At 46.0% G+C, this 18,350-nt stretch overlaps 1 protein-coding gene across 13 annotated transcripts in view; it reads left to right on the forward strand.

Moving 5' to 3' along the window:
- The window catches only part of ATP11C (ATPase phospholipid transporting 11C (ATP11C blood group)), a 98,855-nt gene extending 82,506 nt beyond the window's left edge, over nt 1–16,349 (forward strand). For 4 of the 13 annotated variants that reach the window (XM_083422418.1, XM_083422421.1, XM_083422413.1 and 1 more), the window contains exon 29: nt 12,809–16,349. In XM_083422418.1, the coding sequence (XP_083278544.1) occupies nt 12,809–12,949 (141 nt within the window). In that variant the 3' untranslated portion in view covers nt 12,950–16,349. Of the gene's footprint in view, nt 1–3,421; nt 3,511–7,073; nt 7,279–12,808 lie in introns of all 13 variants that reach the window. The other 9 variants (XM_083422422.1, XM_083422415.1, XM_083422419.1 and 6 more) reach the window with 4 other exon arrangements.
- The last annotated feature ends 2,001 nt before the right edge of the window (nt 16,350–18,350 follow it).

Here is an 18,350-nt window from a genome sequence, read left to right on the forward strand (position 1 = left end):
GGCAAAACACTGAAACACACACAAACAAAAAGCCAGGCATCACCCTGTCTTGATCCACCAGCCCAAAGGAGGGGTTGTGGGAGTGGTTGGGTGCAGGGGTATCCAGGATGGATGCCAAAAATGCCAGAGAGATCAGTTCTAGTGCTTTATTAAAAGAAAGGTGTAGATTAACAGCAAATCAGCCTGCCAGCCTTTACAGACATGGAACTGTCACCGCAGCAAGGAGATGGCTTGTCCGTGCCCAAGCAAACGTGCATATGTTTCTTTATGCACAAAGTAGCATATGTCACTTTGGCCAGGACATCCCATCACTTCACCTGACTAGAAGAGGACATAGATGGCAAGCACCCAAATCTTACAGAGAGTTCCTGTTTCTAGGCTCAGAGCCCAGCACCCGAAGCCCACAGATAAGGATAACATCAAAGTCAGCCAATTAGCGTATATCAAAGCAAGTGAATATAAACATATATGAGCTCCTTGCTGCAGCAACTACCAGTTAATTGTGGGGTTATCTTGACTACCAAGATGGCATTAGCAAAGCTTCTGGAGTGGATCACCTTTGGTTCAGCACAACCCCAACTAGGGATGGGGAAGAAGTTCAGCTCAGTTTGGGTTTAAATGCGTACCTACCTATTTTGCACTTTCTGAAAGAATAACCAAAACTCCGTCATCCTTTGAAATTTGCAGTTCTCTGCATTTTGCAATGCAGTTACCCAGTCAAGTAATGTATTTAAAAAATGCATAATGTAAATTGTGCGTGTGAAATGCTGTATATTAAGGGCAATTGCTTTGCAAAATGTGTGTATTGCAAGCATTTGTATATCAGGGTTGCAATATTGCAAGTGACACTGCAATATTGATGAATTTTCACCAAGACAAGTGAGGAGAACTGAAAATATGACTGGGAGTATGTGAAACTCAGAGAAACTGCAATTGGCGTATTCATCCCTAAGCCCAACCAAACGCCCTTTCCCCAAAATGAAAATACTCTTTGAAAAGAGAGGGAGAGAGGAGTGGGTGGGTGGGATAGCGGGTATTGGCAGACACCAAGAAGGATCCGTGGTGCCCCCAGGACCAAGTTAGGGTTCCCAACGTTAAACTGGGATGAACAAATAGCACAACTGGCTGTGTTGTGTGCTTGTGTTCTCCCTTGGTGTGGAGTCCAAGAGAGACAGACAGTTCACTTCCCTCTTAAAAGCTGTGTTCTAGTTCTTTTTATTACAGTCAGTTCCTTCAATTTATTTTTTATACAGAGCACAGTTGAGTGGGGAGAAGACTTGCAAAGCTGCTCTGGGAAGAAAGGGGGTGTTCACAATGTTCCAAGTTCCAGCCAATCAGTGCTGTGCACAGCCAACTTCTGCAAACCAAGATTTCCTGTGAACTTAATGAGATGATTGTTCATTGGAACAAAATTCAGTGATGGTGCCTCCAGAAGCAGACTTCCTAAAATTATATGCAGCTGTATATAACCCTGTATGGAGTCTGAGGCACTTATGGAAGGAGAAAGGAGGTTTTTCAGTTCAAAGGACAAAATCCCTTTCTCATTTTACAGATTGAATAAATATTATATGTGGCTGTTTTATTCAAGCTGTAAAATGAGAAAAGGATTTTGTCCTTTGATCCTCGAATTTTGATGCAATCTGCCCAGAGAAACTATCGATTCTGACAAATGAGAAGGTTTTATTGTGAAAGATTTATCAGGAAAAAAAGAGACAACTGGTATCGCAGTATAGTATTGTGTGACGTATTCAACTGCTTCGGTTGGCCAATCTAAAAAAAGCAAACACAAAGGTGTGTGAACATGCAACCCCAGTGAGTGGGAACAGAGGTGGTAGAGCATTTTCCCTCTTGAAAGGCTAAAGCAAAGATACAAAATCTGTGGCCCTTCAGATGTTGGTGAGCTATGGTAGCTCTCATCATCCTTGACCGGCTGGCCATGTTGACTGCGTCTGACAGCAGTTGAATTCAGTAACACCTCAGCGTACCAGCTTCCTCTCCCCATGTTCTAGGAACATGGCAGAGTTTTATAAAAATTGGGAGAAGAATTGAGAGCAAGTGAAGTTTGATACACCTTCTCCTGCCCCCAGAAAAGAGACAGGGTCACCCAATGAAATCAACTTGACGGTAGACAAAAGAATGTTCCTTCCTTTGTGGCAGCACCTTCCATATGAGAGGCGTAGCCAAAGTGGCACCCTCTAGGCCAGTACTTCTCAAACTTGGGTCTCCAGCTGTTTTTGGACTACAAATCCCATCATCTCTAGCTAGCGGGACCAGCAGTCAGGGATGATAGCAGTTGTAGTCCAACAACAGTTGGGGGCCCCAAGTGTGAGAAACGCTATTCTAGGTGTTGCTAGGCTGTAGTTCCCATCACTGACCACCATGGCTGTGGTTGATGGGAGATAGAGTCCAACATCTGGATGGTAATAGGTTACCTTATGGCAAAGTTTGCTAGCTATCCTGCATTTCTTTTTACACTGAAACTCTTAAGGGTTAGACAAAATCTTGGAGGTGGAGAGGTCCTTTATTTTATTTTGAAAAATAATAATATTTTTGGTCATGTTTACATTCCACCTACTTGTCTGTTGTGGAACCCAACCAAGGTAGAGGATATGTGGTTCCCTAGTGATCACTCACCCCGACACTGACATGTCCCAGATCCATCAGACGAGGCGATGATGCCATGTACCTTCAGACCATGCTCTGGCCAATGGCACCAAGAGTTAAATGCAGCCCCAAGAAAGTGCCCATATTCAGGTGCACGCATATATATCTATATAGCTATCTATATCTATATATAGCTATCTATATATCACACATAGACACACACACACACACACACACACACACACACACCACCACCAATAATTGTATTAGCCCTCCACCCCCATTCAGGAAACGGAAACAATCCAAAAGTATTCGGCTGGTCACCTTTGGAAACAAGATGCCTGGAAACGAGATGGGCGTTCTGCTGGAGCCAGCAGGGCTGATTCCTGAGTGTAAAAGATTACATACACAATTTTTAAAAATGCAATACAGATAAATGTTCCCTGCCCTCCCCTTTTTTTGCCTGCTCTGGATAAACTGATTTTTTAAAAGCCTCCCCTCCTCCCTCTGGCCTATTTCAGAACAAATCAGCTTCAGTCGCTGTGCTTTTGTTCCCCAAGTCTTCCTGTCTAAAAACTGCTGTTCTCTTGTCTCTAACTCTTCAGTGCTTCTCTATCTCAACATATTCTGTTCTCCCTGGTTTTTATTAACAGCGCCTTCCCCCATGTTGAGGAGGTATTTGAGTGGAAAGTTCATTTGTAATTTCTCTCTCTCTTGCTCCCCCCCCCCGCCTGTCCCCGCATTCCTTTCTGCCCCCACCTACCTCCCTTCCTCTTTGAAATCTCCTCCTTTTTTCTTTTGTGCCCTTCTGAACCAGGTAACGAGGCGCCTTCCGTCCTCGGGAACGTCTACTATCTTCGTGCTCTCTCAAACTTCCAGCAATCACAGCTTCTCTGAATGAATAAGGTGATCTTTCTTCTCTAATAATTGGAAGCCCTTGAGCCACTTAGCTGCTTTCCTTTCTCTCTACGCATATAACCTCCTTGATAATATGTGTGTGTGTGCCTTGCCTTTTCTTTTTGAAGATGCATCTCCTTGCATTTCTGCTTTTCACTGTGCATTGCTTCCTCCATATCTCCCCTTCTCCAAAGGCATCCCAATCTTCCCCCTCCCCAATAGCCCAGCTGTCTTTGTGCCTGACAAGGCTCTGAAGCTGACTGCTTGGAGATTGCAGCTGCCAGCGTTGAGCAGCTTGTGTGGTTGAACCATCCATGGAAGAGCCAGTGGTGGTGTAATGGTTAGGGTATTAGACTTGCATTCAAATCCCCACTCCTGCCAGGAAGCTCACTGGATGACCTTGGGCCAGTAACCAGTATCATCAACTTCATCATCATTATCAATTTATTTCCACCCCAACGGGACTCAAGGCACTTTACACATAAAGTCACCACCTGTCAGCCTAGTAGTTGCTGACAATAGTAGTGACAGTGTCAAGTTTGCAGGTTCGATCCCTGTGTGTGCCAGCTGCATATTCCTGCATTGCATGAAGTTGGACTAGATGATACCTCAAGGTCCCTTCCAACTCCACATTTCTACGATTTTACATTGCAGGGTTGGTGGGTTGAGGATAGCATGGAGATAACAGAGCAAAGTGCGTCACCTTGAGCTCCTTGGAGGAAATACAAAAACTAAAGCAAATACCACAAATACCCCTGCCTGTCCAGTGTTTTCTCCTTCTCCCTGCCTCCACACTCCCTCTTTGGTGGAGTCAGCTCACCCAGGTCAGCTGCCAGGCAGTCCTTTCAATGGGATGCAGTGGTGGAGCTCCAGGGCGGAAGATAATGGAAAGGTACCATTTCAGACTGAAGGTGGGGGAACACTTTTTTAAAAAAAATTGCATTAGTTTGTTGTTGGCATGGATCTGTCTTGACAGACAGTGGGGCGCACCTCCGGGGGGGGGGGGGTGAAATCAAACCACTGAAGAAGTACAGCGTCTGCCAGTAACTCATAACTGCTGCCTCCCATGTTGTTTCTGCTGCACTAGCATCACCAGAGTGACCTCTGGGCAGTGTACATGGAGGCCCTGGGCTGCCCAAGCAACAAGCCCCACCTCCCTCAGCCTCCCTGATGTGGTCCAGGAAAAAGCAGAGCAAGACTTTTGGCACCAGCTTGGCTGCAGAAGTTGCCAGAAGGAGGTGTACAAGGTGCCATCCAACCATCTTAGGGCCTCCACTCTGGATTAGTGTAGGGTTTACTCCTTAGCCTTTTCTTCTCCCAGAGTTATCCCACAAGGCAGCAGAGGTTTAGGATCAAGAGTTTTCCTTCCCAGATTGATGAGTTAGTCCCTATCTCACTGAGGGTTCGGAACCCATCAGCTGCCCTCACCTGGTTTTGCTGGCTGGTTCTCAGGGTGTGGACACTGTCACGTGCTGACAACTTCTAGGAACCCCTAATAATAATACATTATTATTTGTACCCTGCCCACCCCAGCCAGAGCCGGGCTCAGGGCGGCTAACATCATGTAACTAAGACAGTATACAAAGAACATAAAAACAGGCAATCAGTTAGTTAAAATACATCTTAAAAGGAGTTCAGAGCAAATTAAAGTCTGGACAGATGGCAGTCCAAGGGTAAAATTGAGCAGAGTGGGGATGAACTACCTGGGAAGCAGCATGACATGCTCCCCCACAAGAGGTACAACCCCACCCCTAAAACCCCATTTACTTTAGTGCTATTAGACTGCCCTTCATCTGATGATTGCAGGGCAGGATTGCGCAGTATTCAAAATCCTAGCAAAAATAAATGTATATATGCTATTAAAATGCCACTCCATAACATAGTTCCATACAGGAAACCAGGCAGGAGGCCTTCTCGGTAGTGACACCCGCCCTGTGGAACACCCTCCCATCAGGTCTCTAGGAAATAAGCAACTATCCTGACTTTCAGAAGACATCTGAAGGCAGCCCTGTTTAGGGAAGTTTTTAATGTTTGAAGTTTTATTCTGTTTTTAGTGTTCTGCTGGTAGCCACCCAAATGGGTGGGGTATAAATAATAAAATTATTGTTGTTGTTGTTATTATTACTCAGTTTTGTTAAAGGCTGGTCAGGAAGCGGCAAGATAATGGAAAATTCAGCCGCTAAGCTACTTACTGGGGCAGCCTATCACTCTTAAAGGAATTAACACGGATTGTAGATAAGCTACTGGGCCAGGTGTTGGTACTGACCTATAATGTCTTAATTTGTTTTTGCACCACTTCAGGTATCATTGCTGTTCATCAGGTGTGGGGGGGCCTTCAGCCCATGGGCTAGACTTGGGTCACCAGGCCTCCCCATTTGGCCTGTGAGGCAGATTCCCCCTAAACCACCCTTGTGTCAGATGTTGGGCTGGTAAAGACGCAGCTTCATAAAGCAGGAGAAAACTTCCTGCATGTCTGCTAATGCAGGGAGTTTTCATTTCAGGTGAGCTAGTGAATGCCTGCTGGGAACTGGCTGGCTCAGCCAAGCCCTGCACAAACCAGGGCTGAGCTCCCTGCCCATCAGGCAACACACAGGGAGTTCAAACCTGCTTGAGCAACATCTCCCCCACCCCTTTGACAGTTGGGTGTCCCACCCACCTGACAAAGTTACCCCGCCAGGGTGCGGAAGATGAATACCTGGCCCCCTGGGCAAAAAAAAAAAAGCTCTCCACCATTACAATTACTTGGTGGGGCCTGCCTTGTCATGCCGAAGCCTATGAGAATATAGCCAGTGGTTGCTAGAGGGAGGGCCTTTTCTGTGGTGGCCCCTGTATAGTGGAACAGCTTTTTCCCTAAGCTTAGGCTAGTGCTTGCGTTAATGTTGCTTAGACACCTTTTTGAAATACACTTAAGACGGGAACAAAGTGCAGTATATAGACATGAACCTTTTTGTTGAGGTGGAACGGACAGCCGCAAGACTGCAGCAATATAACTTCCAGCACATTTGCAAAGCTAAGCAGGGTCTGGTATGGATTGTAGGGGGTTGAACTAGATGGCTGTCAGGGTCCCTTCCAACTCCACGATTCTATAGGTGGCTGGTGACCTATACATTTTAGGAGGCCTGGCCAGTCCAGAGGCTTCGTACCTCTAGGTGATAATGGGGACCAGTGTTGCACCCTGCCATTCCCTCCTACCCATGAAGGGCCCCGTGAGACTAGTACACAGAGAATCCTGGTTAATTTACTAGGCAGGTCCTGCAGAAGATGGAACTCAGAATCAGTGAGGCATCTCAGGTGGGGGATTGCAGGTAGTCGTTGAAGGCATGTAAGCTGTATTCCCCCCACACTCTGAATGGAGCAGAAAGCCAATAGGGTGAGGCTTTCTTTCTCTGCTGCATTGAGTGGAGTTGTGAAAACGAACCACATGCTTCTCAGTTGATATCTGGGAAGGAGATTTGCTTCTTCTTCACAAACTGGTCCGCTTTTCTCACAGTAAGTTGTGTGCTGTCTCTCTCTCTCCCCCCCCCCCCCGCCCCACCACCCTTTCCTTTTAACATTTTTCGTTTCCATTTTAGCTTCCGGAGCTCAGTTGCGTTGCCTTGTTAACCTCGCTTTGCCCAGATCATCTGTTGCATTTTCACGTGCTTTATACTCTGTTTGCCTCACCCTTTGCAGAAAAGAGTGCGCCCTAGGATTGCAGCCAGTTCAGTGCCGACCAGACCGTCAGTCAGACCTCTCCTTTTAAGAACCTTCTCAGACGAATCTAATGTATTGTGACAGGTATCCTGTTCTCAAGAATTAGGGCCTGGGAAGGCATGGATTAACCAAGCGATCCCTGAAATCAATTAAAATGTGATTCTTGTAATCTCAGCCACTGGGGCTGGCAACTCTCCTTGCCAAACATCGACAGGTACAATGCCTGCCATACGGGTTTCGGGTGCCATTTGGGAGTTTTGGGTTTTCTTCTTCTTTTTTAGTGGAGATGTTTTTATTAAAAGCAAGATACGATATCTAGCACAGGCCAGAGCATTGAAAGCTTTTCGTTCAGTAAAAGCTTTGTGGCCATCTTGATTGAGGTTTAGAAGGTGTTTGGAGATGCATGGATCTTTTTTCTGCAAAAAGGCCCAGAAGTCAGAGGAGCCTGGTTTGTTTTATCGACTTCTGCACACTTCCGGGTCTTTGTTGCCCTTTTCCACAGGTCCCTCAACCTGTGGCTACTTCTCTCTTTCCTGGAGCCATGAAAGCCAGGGGAGTTGCCAAATACCCCCAACCCTGGCCATAAAAACCACGAGACATCCCCAGTTCCCTGAAACCTTTGTTGTCAAAACTGAAGTACACAGATGAAGGGATGGACAGAATTTGCATGCAATTGTTGTTATTATTTTACTATGTAAATGCTTTCATTTGATTTTTCCAACATGAGAAGCCCCCATACAGTAAAAGGGGGAGGGAAAAATCCTCATCTCTCATGAGAACAAGGTGCAGAAGTTAGCCTAATATACCCTGCCATAATTCCCGAAGATTGCACGCCTGTGTCCATTTCTGATATGCATGCTATAAAGCAGGGGTTGGCAAGGTTTACCTCGCCTGGGCCGGTTCACTCCAGTGGAGATCCCTCCATGGGCCAGATCGCGTGCGCTCGTGATTTCCGTCGTCTGCGCAGACACGATTTCTGGTGCCATGGAAGCGAGTCCCTGCTCTGCGCCGGTTTAGTGCAGTGTGTGGAAACTCGCCAAGCAGGTGGCTGGGTTCAGGGGCCGCTTGTGGGCCAATTAAACAACCCCCATGGGCTGCTTGTGGCCCATGGGCCTTAGGTTGCTTACCCCTGCTGTAAAGGCACGGCGTATTTCTGCAGAATCATTTTCCATTTGCTGTCCGTTCAGTGCCTTTTTAGCATTTAGTCAACTTTTCCATGAGAGCCATTGTCCAAGCAGGCAACTGCAAATTATCCAAACCCTTCCAGTTTTTTGTGTAATCAGCAGATGAGCTACAGCCAGTGGAAGTGGGATCTGTTTTTTATGCAGAAGGTCCTTCTGTTTGTCCTTTTTTTTCTCCCCCCCCCCCTTAAAAATGTGAGTAAGCCCAACTCATTTTGCCTTCGTTCATTCTGTCTTGACTATGTCAACATCCTGAGCCACAAGATTGTAGTTACTGTGTTTAGGATATCGATGGCCATTGTATGATAATCCTTTTAGAAAGAACCTTGGTATGGTGATAGTTATTCAGCAGCTGGTTATACAGGAAAGCTGCTTTTTGAGGAAAGTTAGCTCCTTTTTCACCCAAGCCTTGGAGACCTTTGGGATTGGGGGATGTGTGGCTTCTATTCCAGTTGGGTTCACTCGCGGGTGGCACTGTGGGTTAAACCACAGAGGCTCGGACTTGCTGATCAGAAGGTCAGCGGTTCGAATCCCCATGACGGGGTGAGCTCCCATTGCTCGGTCCCTGCTCCTGCCAACCTAGCAGTTCAAAAGCACGTCAAAGTGCAAGTAGATAAATAGGTACCGCTCTGGCGGGAAGGTAAACGGCGTTTCTGTGCGCTGCTCTGGTTCGCCAGAAGCGGCTTAGCCATGCTGGCCACATGACCTGAAAGCTGTATGCCGGCTCCCTCGGCCAGTAAAGTGAGATGAGTGCCGCAACCCCAGAGTCGGCCACGACTGGACCTAATGGTCAGGGGTCCCTTTACCTTTACCTAACTCCTTTTTCACCCAAGCCTTGGAGACCTTTGGGATTGGGAGATGTGTGGCTATTCCAGTTGGGTTCACTCACACATGTTTTATGGCAGACACCACTTCTATTGCTTTTTCTGTTACATTAAGTGCACTTAATGTGCCAGTGTGCATAGTGGTGTGTAGAGCCTTGTGTGTCTCAACAGATGCAGAGTCTGATATTTCTGGGCTTGCAAGGAACACAGGTATCTAGCTTATATTGAGTCGGACCATTGGTCCATCTAACTCAGTAGTGTTTACACTGACAGGCAGTGGCTCTCCAGGATTGGGTTCTCTCTCAGCCCCACCTAGAGATGATGGGGATTGAACTCGGGCCCTTCTGCACACAAGGCAAATCCTGTACCACTAAGCTAAGGTGGAGCAGATTGTCAGAACCCATTTGGAGCCCCATAGCCATTACAAGTTTCACAGAAGGAGAGGTGAATCCCAGCTCATTCCCCAAAGAAGTAATTGCCCCAGCCCTAGCATAAGCTTCTTTTGGAGTTAATCAAACCTGCAGTTGGTACAGTCCTCCAAAAACCACAGAGACTTGAGTGCCTCTGTGGATTTCAGTGGGGCCCAAGAGGTTTTTGGAGAATTGTGCTCAGTTTTAAGCATCAATGAATCCATGTTGGTTTCTTGGTGACTCTAGAAGTGAAAATTTCAATTGGAAGGAAAGAACAACTGGCTTCCATTGACTCCCCAAGTATTCTGGCATTGCACTTGTGAGGTGTTTAAATGATTTGATGGTATTTAACTGCTAGCTGCATGCTGCTCCTATCTGAATAAGACTTGCAAAATCTCTGTATTTTGACATCACCTGGCTTTGATTGCCTGTTGATATAGAATAACATGAGTCCATCTGTCTGTGGATTCTGTGTCTGTTGTGTATTCTTCACACACTGTACGCAACTCCTTCCTAAATGTTTTTGATTCTCAAAAGTGTGTTAATTGCCACATGTAACGAAGAGGGAAGAATGCCAAACCAATCACCTTTCTACTTCCATTTAAAATATCGCCCTGTAGATGCATATGGTCCATTTCATGTCCATAATAGTCATCTCTGTTTTCAAGTTTTTCCTCTGTTACATAATATGGGGACATGAAGCACCAAGTCATTGTTTGCTTGTTTGTTTGTTTGTTTTCAAATGTATTTATTATAAAATGCTAGAATCTGCCTTCCAAATGGAAAACAAATCAAGAAAAGCTAAACACAACTATAAGAATGTCCATAGATAATTAAGAACAATAATAAATAATAGACTTCATTCTGTTCGTTAATGCAAGGATTATTGCATTTGCAGACAGGTGAGTTTTAATGTTGTACAACAGAGGAATCCAACACAAACGTTGCATTGGTGGGAAATGGTTCAGCAAAGTTGCCAGCCCCCTGCTTATGTATTCCCTTCTGCCAAATGACATCCAACAGCAGAACAAGTATACTCTACATTGGCCACAACCCAATACATTGGCCTAGTGAACCTCACCTGGTTGTGCTTGCCTTAGGCCACCATCCCTACAAGGGAGTGGAGCAATGAACATGAAGCCACCTTTTGTGCCGTACTCTAGTTTCTACACCCAACCTTCTCTATCCATCCAGGCAAGCAGGGAGGTATTATGGGAGTTCAGGACACATTCCAGCCAGGCAGAAACACCTGAGGAAGGTGCAAAGTCAGAAATAAGCGACAGTGACTGAGGAGAGTCCCAAGGATGCTCCATTCCTGTTACAATTTCTGAAATTCTCGTCTGTCCCATCAGTTAAATATAAAGTGTGGGGAAAGAGAGAGGCCAATACCAGAGATCAGTCATTGCAGGCCAACTGGGAGCATCTCCTTGTGTGTGGATGGTGCTGTTTCGGCCAAGTAAGAATTGGTACCTGGGAACATGGGTTTGCTATTAGTTTATGGGAAGGCGTGGGGGGTACTTTGGCCTTCCAGATGTTGCTGAACTTTATAACTCCCATCAGCCCAAGCAAGCATGGCCAGTGGCCAAGGAAGATAGGAGCTGTTCAGCAGCAATGGCAGGGCCCAGTGTTCCCCACCTCTAGAGTGTTGTTGTTGTTTGAATTAATATACTGCCTCATACCTAGGGTCTCAGGGCAGTTCACAGAGCAAAATAAAGATATAAAACCACAAAATACATGGAGGACACCCTGTTATTCTACAATGTAACTTGGGTGACTTGCACTGAGCAATAAAATGGCATACCATCATTTGTTGATCAGAGAGCAGATAAGAATCAGTCTCATAAAAGTTAAATAGCTCCGCCATGGCCTCTTAAAACAAATAAACACAAAGGAAACCAGTGAGGCAGATTTGCACAGTGACATCTTCCTTAAAATAAACTGTCTTCATTTTTAATTAATTGAATTCATATACAGTACTGCTTTATACCAGCAGGTCTCAGGGCATCTTCACAGAATAAAATCAAAATATAAAAACACAAAATGCATAATCAAAATAAAAACAACAACAACAACCCAATAACACCCCCCCCATAAAAAAAACCCCACATTTTAAATGGGCCTAGGATGTCAACCAAAAGTCCTGGTTAAAAAGGAATGTTTTTGCCTGGGGCCTAAAGGTGTATAATGAAAGCACCAGGCAAACTTCCCTGGGGAGAGCATTCCACAGAAGGGGAGCCATTACAGAGAAGGCCCCGTTCTCGTGTTGCCACCCTCCGGACCTCTCAAAGAGGAGGCACATGAAGAACTGTAGATAGAACTCTAAAGCTTGCATTTATATCTAGGCAGCTTTGTTAAGTGGGCAGTGTGGAAAGCTGCCGTGGTTAGCTGAAAGGTGAGGTGAGATTTCATACTTGGAAGAAAACAAGAGAGCAAACCTTCCCTTCAACGCTAGGTGGCACCCAAGCTTTTTATTTTCTGGCAGCCTCAGGCGTTCCCTCCTCACCTTGCCCCTCAGCTTGGCAAATGAAAGAATCCCATCCCCATATCTCATGAAGGGGATGTGGCTGCTCACAGAGGCACGAAAAGTCCTGTGATAATCACAGCAAAGCAAAGGAGCATGCGAAGAGTGTTTTAGCACTGTACAGAGGTCCTTCCCTAAACGGAGTTGCACAATTAACCCGTTTGAATGCACATGATTATCTGCTAACCCCACTAGCCGCACCCCCAGCGTACGTCTAAAGTACTAGGATGCCACTTTAAAGAGCAATGGCTTTCCCCAAAGAACTGGGAACTGTAGTTCACTGAGGGAGTAGAGGTTTCCTGGGAGACCCCTGTTTCCCCTCACAGGGCTGCAATTTGCAGAGTGCCCTGATAAAACACACGGGGATGTGTAGCTCTGGGAGTGGGGGGGATCACCCTTAACAAACTACAGCTCCCAGAATTCTAATCATAGCGCTTATCTGCTTAATTACGAATTTGGTTTGGCATTTTCCCTCCCCAACCCATTCGCAAATCATGTAACTCTTTAACTCCTTGCAAATTCTAAACCTTGATTTCTGACATGGTGCCACACTGCTATCTCTGTTTCTTTCCCTTCCTGGTCCATGTTGACAACAACAACGTAAGCTGAATTTCTCTCTCTTTCTTCCCAACCCCTGCTCTCTGTCCCCCCCCCCCTTTTTTCCCTCTTTTTTTACAGCCTAACCCCTTGGAGCTGCCGATGCTGTTGTCCTACAAACCGCGGGGGAACAGCTACACCGCTGAAGGAAAGCCAGGGAGCTCCGTGACTAATTTTGCAGAACGTTGCCATCTCAGGATACTTCAGATGCAAAGATTTTAACCCCAGCACACAGTTCTAAACGAACAGCACTCTCAGAGTCAAAAATGAATGCTTGGAAGCAAATCAGGCCCACCAGAAAAAGAAAAAGAAGAAAAATACAAATGGTTCTATATTTTGGTTAGGCTTTTTGGCTTCTTTTTTTTTAAAGAGGACCTTTGGTTTGCATTGTGATTTCAACGTAAAGGCGGGTGCCATCCTTTTCATCTGTTCCTCCCCCTTCCTAATGCAAGTTTTGAGAAAGGAACTTTGCTGTTTTGATGACAAAAATTGTGTGAGGTTTTTGCCCGCTGCGATGGATGATCTGTCCTCTGTTCAGCCATCTTCACCCTTGTCCAAGGAAGAGGAAGGGCTGTGCATGGCTCTGTCCCCCCCCCACCCTTCCAACCAAAGATATAGCACAAGTGGTATGTTACAGTTTCCCCAAAATAGCACTAGGAATTTTTGGTAGGTAACCATTCTGTTGCTAAGCCATAAACGATGTTTGTTGACGGAATCTTAATTTCCCCCATCGCCACCCCAGGTCCTCTAATGAGAAAGTTGTGCCATACCCTTTTAAAGGGACAATGTGGACATTTAGAGAAAATACCCATTTTTTTCTCCTATCCAATCAGGAATACCTGAAAAACAAAACAACTGAAGCACCCATTCTCCCAGAGATCTATGTCCATCTCAAAACCTGAGGTTAATTCCCACCTTTTTGAAATGTGTCCCTTGTCCAGGGTCTCTCTTCTCCCGCCAAACAGGTATCTCACAGCCAAAGTGAACATGGCCCTATTCCCCCCACCCACCCAAACTCTAGATTGGTGTCCTTTGGCTGTGTGAAAATGTGGGACCTGCGTTTTCTGACCTGCTTTGACTTCTGCTGTGATGGGCTTGCGCACCTGCCTTTTGGATGCAGGTTGCCACATTGCCTAGAATGTATGACTGCTTCACAAGCTCAAGTCAGTGTCCCGAGCATCGTCGAAGGATGCAAGCCATGGGTTCTTTGCTGTGCTAACCTTGTCCTCCTCTTCCGTATTCTGTTGAGCGGGTGGCAGGTCCAACCCATGAGACATCAGCCCCCCCTTTTTTGAAAGAGTGTGGGATGCAAAACCTAAACAGCCTGTACTGTTATCCCTTCTGTTCTGTGAAGGGAGGCAGGGGACACATCACCTTCAATCTCCTCCGAAGTGTGGCACATCTTAATGGCCAATTCCAACAATAGGTTTCAAAGACTGCAGAATCCTTTCAATGTGGACACCTGGCGCTATTTTGCATGTGCAACGCCAAGCATGCCTTCAGCTGCACGTGTCTGGTGGGTGCATGCGTTTGCCGCCATGTAGTGTCTGATGCGGCTCATTTGGGCACATGCAGTGGACACAGAGCACCACGGGTTCCCCCTCCCTCTACCATGAGTGTTGTCCACAACCTCAGCACTTCCTGCAACGGTGGAAGAGGCCCTATAGAAAACTGGTTTGGAATTTACGATTCAAGTTAAAAGAGTGTAAGCTTCGGCTCACACATTGCTTCTATGCAAGGCAAAGGATATTCACCAGCAGCAAGCAATTCCACATAGTAGGGCATATGTATGGTCCAGTTAAAACGTTTTTGTAGCAGATCTGAGCCTGTGATGATGTGGCGTGTGGTGACTGGGGCTGCTCCTAAAACTCCCCAGCATTTAATCAAGGTTCAGTCTTCCTTTGCTCATTCTTTCCCCATTGCCACCTCTTTTTTTAAAAAACGGGGCCAGTAAATCAGAACTTCTCACTTCCGCTGTGCCTACAAAGGACATATTGGAGAATTGCTAGATGTTAGTGGGGAGGCTGGCAATGACCCACATCTCTCGGGAAAGAAACCAGTGGTGTGGTTCTTGCCACTCTTGGAATAACAGATCTTAATTTGACCCATGTCTCACCTGCAGTGTCCAGATAGGTCCCAAAGGCAACTTGAATGGCAGCCTGGGTGCCAAACCATTTGGGAGGGATGTTTATATGCATATTTCAATCAGTGCTTTTGTGACTTCTCCAGTGCTAGTGCTGAAATGTTCAGCTCTAATGTTCTCTGTATCAGGGAAGGAGAACCTTGAAGTCCTCCAGATGTTACTGGACCATAGCTGCCATCAGCCCCAGCCCACATGACTAGTGAGAAGGGATTATGGGAGGTGTGGTCCATAACACCTGGGGGATGGCAGGCTCCCTGCAGGCAGCCTTTTGCCTAGTGGTTGTGATGAGGTTTCACTCTGCACTCCCCCATTTATTTTAGTTCGAGGAGTGTGGTGGTTTTATTGTGGTTTTGTTGTTGGGTTTTTTTTTGGGGGGGGGGTGCTTTTTCAAAGTGAGTGAGGAGAAGCCTCAAGCTTATCACCCATCCATCCACCTTCCCTACCCCCAAGTAACATTAATTTGGTAAGTTTACCAAAGTATGGTTTCTGCATTTTGTTGCTTTTGGATATACCAAGCCACCGCAGAGACAGTTTCATTTCAGCCCAGTCCACCCGAAAGTAACGTAAACCTAGCAGTTCATTGAGATTTATGCAGAGGCTTGGAGGAAGAAAAGAGGAAAGATGGCTTCTTTGAAATCCCATTTGTAAAGTGATGGGTTTGGTCTGGCCTACAACACAGAAAAGATGGGGGTGGGTGCTTAAAAAATGGACTGTGCCACTTTAGATAGGAGATGGGGGATCTCCCAATTGAATCCCCGTCCATTGTGTCCTCCAGTGGGATGGTGGTCAGACTTGCTTCACATGGAAAACTGGATTTTAGAGAGAAATGGCCTAAACAGCTCCCTGATGTGCTCCTTTTCATGGGGAACTCATTCTAACATGGTATAGTTCTGCTGCAGTTTTCCCAGGTGATCTGCTCTCTGCATAGACCGGGCCTTAATGAATGCTAACCTTCTCTGCACTTCATTCTGTATTTTCCAGCAACTAAGTGTGGCTGGAGGCTTCTCTCCCTCTTCCCAAGGCAATATAATTGTTGCTGAAAATTTGCATATGGCCAGTGAGACGGAATAAGCAAACAAAAAATTTAATTCAGCTTTGCACCTGTGCCACACCAGTCCAAAGAGACTTGTGTCAATATCTTGAAACTTGCCTGACTTAAATCTGAAGCAGAACTTCTGGAAAATACATTTGTTCATTTGTTTTTGTAAATACGGGGTTGGGGGGGGGAGGGTGTAAAATTATATATACAGATTTTAAGATGCATTTTTCAGCTTCTTGCGAAAACCCAGCAGGACTGCATTCTTAATTTTTATCACTTCAACTGCAATTTTATACGTTCATGTTGCTTTATATAATGACAATGGAATGTGAATGTTAACTTTTATGAATGCAACTCGCTCCTTTTTTTTCCCTTATGAAAACAAACCTTTTTTTGTTTTGTTTTGAAATAATCAATAAACTTTGGTATGTTCTGATTGAGCTTGGTGAAGTTTGTTGTCTTAAGTCAGGGGTCCTCAAACTATGGGACGCGGGCCGAATCCAGCCCTCCAGGGTCATAAATCCGCCCAGCCATTGCAGAACTCACTGCAAAGCCATTCAGGAGACTCAAAGCGCTTTGGAGACCTTGCTCCACGGTGCCTTTAAGCAGAGCAGGCGGGAGGGAGAGAGGCAGGTCAGGATTTCCCGCTCAAGGCCCTGCCTTGCCTTGCCTTGCCTCTCTCCCCACATGTCTGCCTCCCTCAATCGCCAGCCACCATGCTGCTCACTCACGCCCTGCGCTCTGCCGCCCTCTCCACCTGATCCAGCCCTGGCTGCTGTTATCCTTGCAGCCCTGCTCGGCGGCCCCAACCACCGCCTCCTCCGGCCGGGCTCAGCCTCCGTTGCCTGCAGCAGCCTCCACACCGATGGTGAGCTATGCTCAGAAGGCAGGGAAAGGGGGAAGAAGGTCGCTCACAAGGAACGCAGGGCTCCAGTGCTTACTCATGAGGAAACATCCCTGGGGCCACTGGGGATCACGTCCAAGGAAAAAGATGGCTGCCATCATCCTAGCGAGTTTTTGTCCTGGGAAAAGTGCTTGGGAGCTAGGCTGCGATCCAAGGCACGCTTGCTTGCAAGGAAAACTCCTCAGCATCGGGTTGCTTGCAAGTAAACGTCTGCCTGCCATCCAAGACGAGCCCAGGCAGAGGCAGGCTTTGAAAAAATAAATGGTATGGGTTCATCCGAATCTCCGCCCCTGAAGTGGGACTGAGCAGTTACTGAATTTCCACCCCACATTTTTTCTCCCTGGAGCTTAAGGTCTGTGGTTCCCCACAACCCTCAATGAGACGCATTCAAATCAAGCTCCTCTCTGAGACATGTCTTAATCTCAGAACCATGCACTCAAATTTGCAACCATCTTTGGCAGCACCTATGTCTGTGAACAGACTTTTCCCCAAATGAAACATCTGAAATTTCCAACCAGATCCAGACTAACTGGTGGACACTTGCATCACTTGCTACGACTAGAAGTGACAAATATGGAACCGGATATTGACCATCTCATTTGCCAAAAGCAGGCCCATACTTCCCATTGAAATACTTATTGGTCTGACACAGTCAAAATAATTTTTTAAAAAAATTATATTTATGTTGATTAAAATCGTTCTTCATTTTAAATATTGTATTTTTCCTGGTTTTTGTGCACTAGAAATAAAATATGTGCAACGTGCACAGAAATTCGTTCATATTTTTTCAAAGTATAGTCCCCCAACAGTGTCTTAGGGACAGTGAACTGGCCCCGTTTAAAACGTTTGAGGACCCCTGCCTTAAGTGAACCTGACTTTTCTGTGTAATAAGCACAAATCACACACACAAAAATGCCATTTTTGAGCTATTTTAAGGGGAAATTGGGAAAATTGGCACAGCTGACATGGGCAGCCATATGTTCAGATTTTCCCAGACATTTAGCTGATTTCCACTTGGACGCTGCTGCTGAATGCGGTATTATGTATATGTCCAGGAAATTCCAGATATATGGCAACCCTAGCAAAGCATTTGTGGGTGGCAGTGGGTAATGCTGCTCCCCCTTCACTTTACTCTTTCGCTTACAGACCCAGACCATAATCACATCTTCCAGCTTGAAAATAGCTTCTTGTCCACAGCCAGGTAAAATCACTTATTGGCACAGAAGCATTGAAAAAATGCTTCCCCTTCCTCCCCATTTTTAGGTTGCAGGCCAGCCAGCTAGCCAATTAGGGGGTCTAGCAATTTTGCAAATGTATTTGTAAGACTACAGCCACCACTTGCTGTGTCCTTTCATTTCTCTCACCTTTTTTGCAGCTGCATATAGGGGCTGTTTCCACAGCGTTTCAGCTGCATGAAAGAAAACAGTATCGCCCAAAAAACAATGCTTAAAAACCCAGAGAAGTATCAGTGGTTCAAAAGCCAGGAGCAGTTTGGAGGATGGCACTAAAATCATATTTTAACAGGACATTGGGATAC

The sequence above is a fragment of the Podarcis tiliguerta genome (assembly GCF_965153285.1).
Source record: "Podarcis tiliguerta genome assembly, chromosome: Z".
Taxonomy (NCBI): domain Eukaryota; kingdom Metazoa; phylum Chordata; class Lepidosauria; order Squamata; family Lacertidae; genus Podarcis; species Podarcis tiliguerta.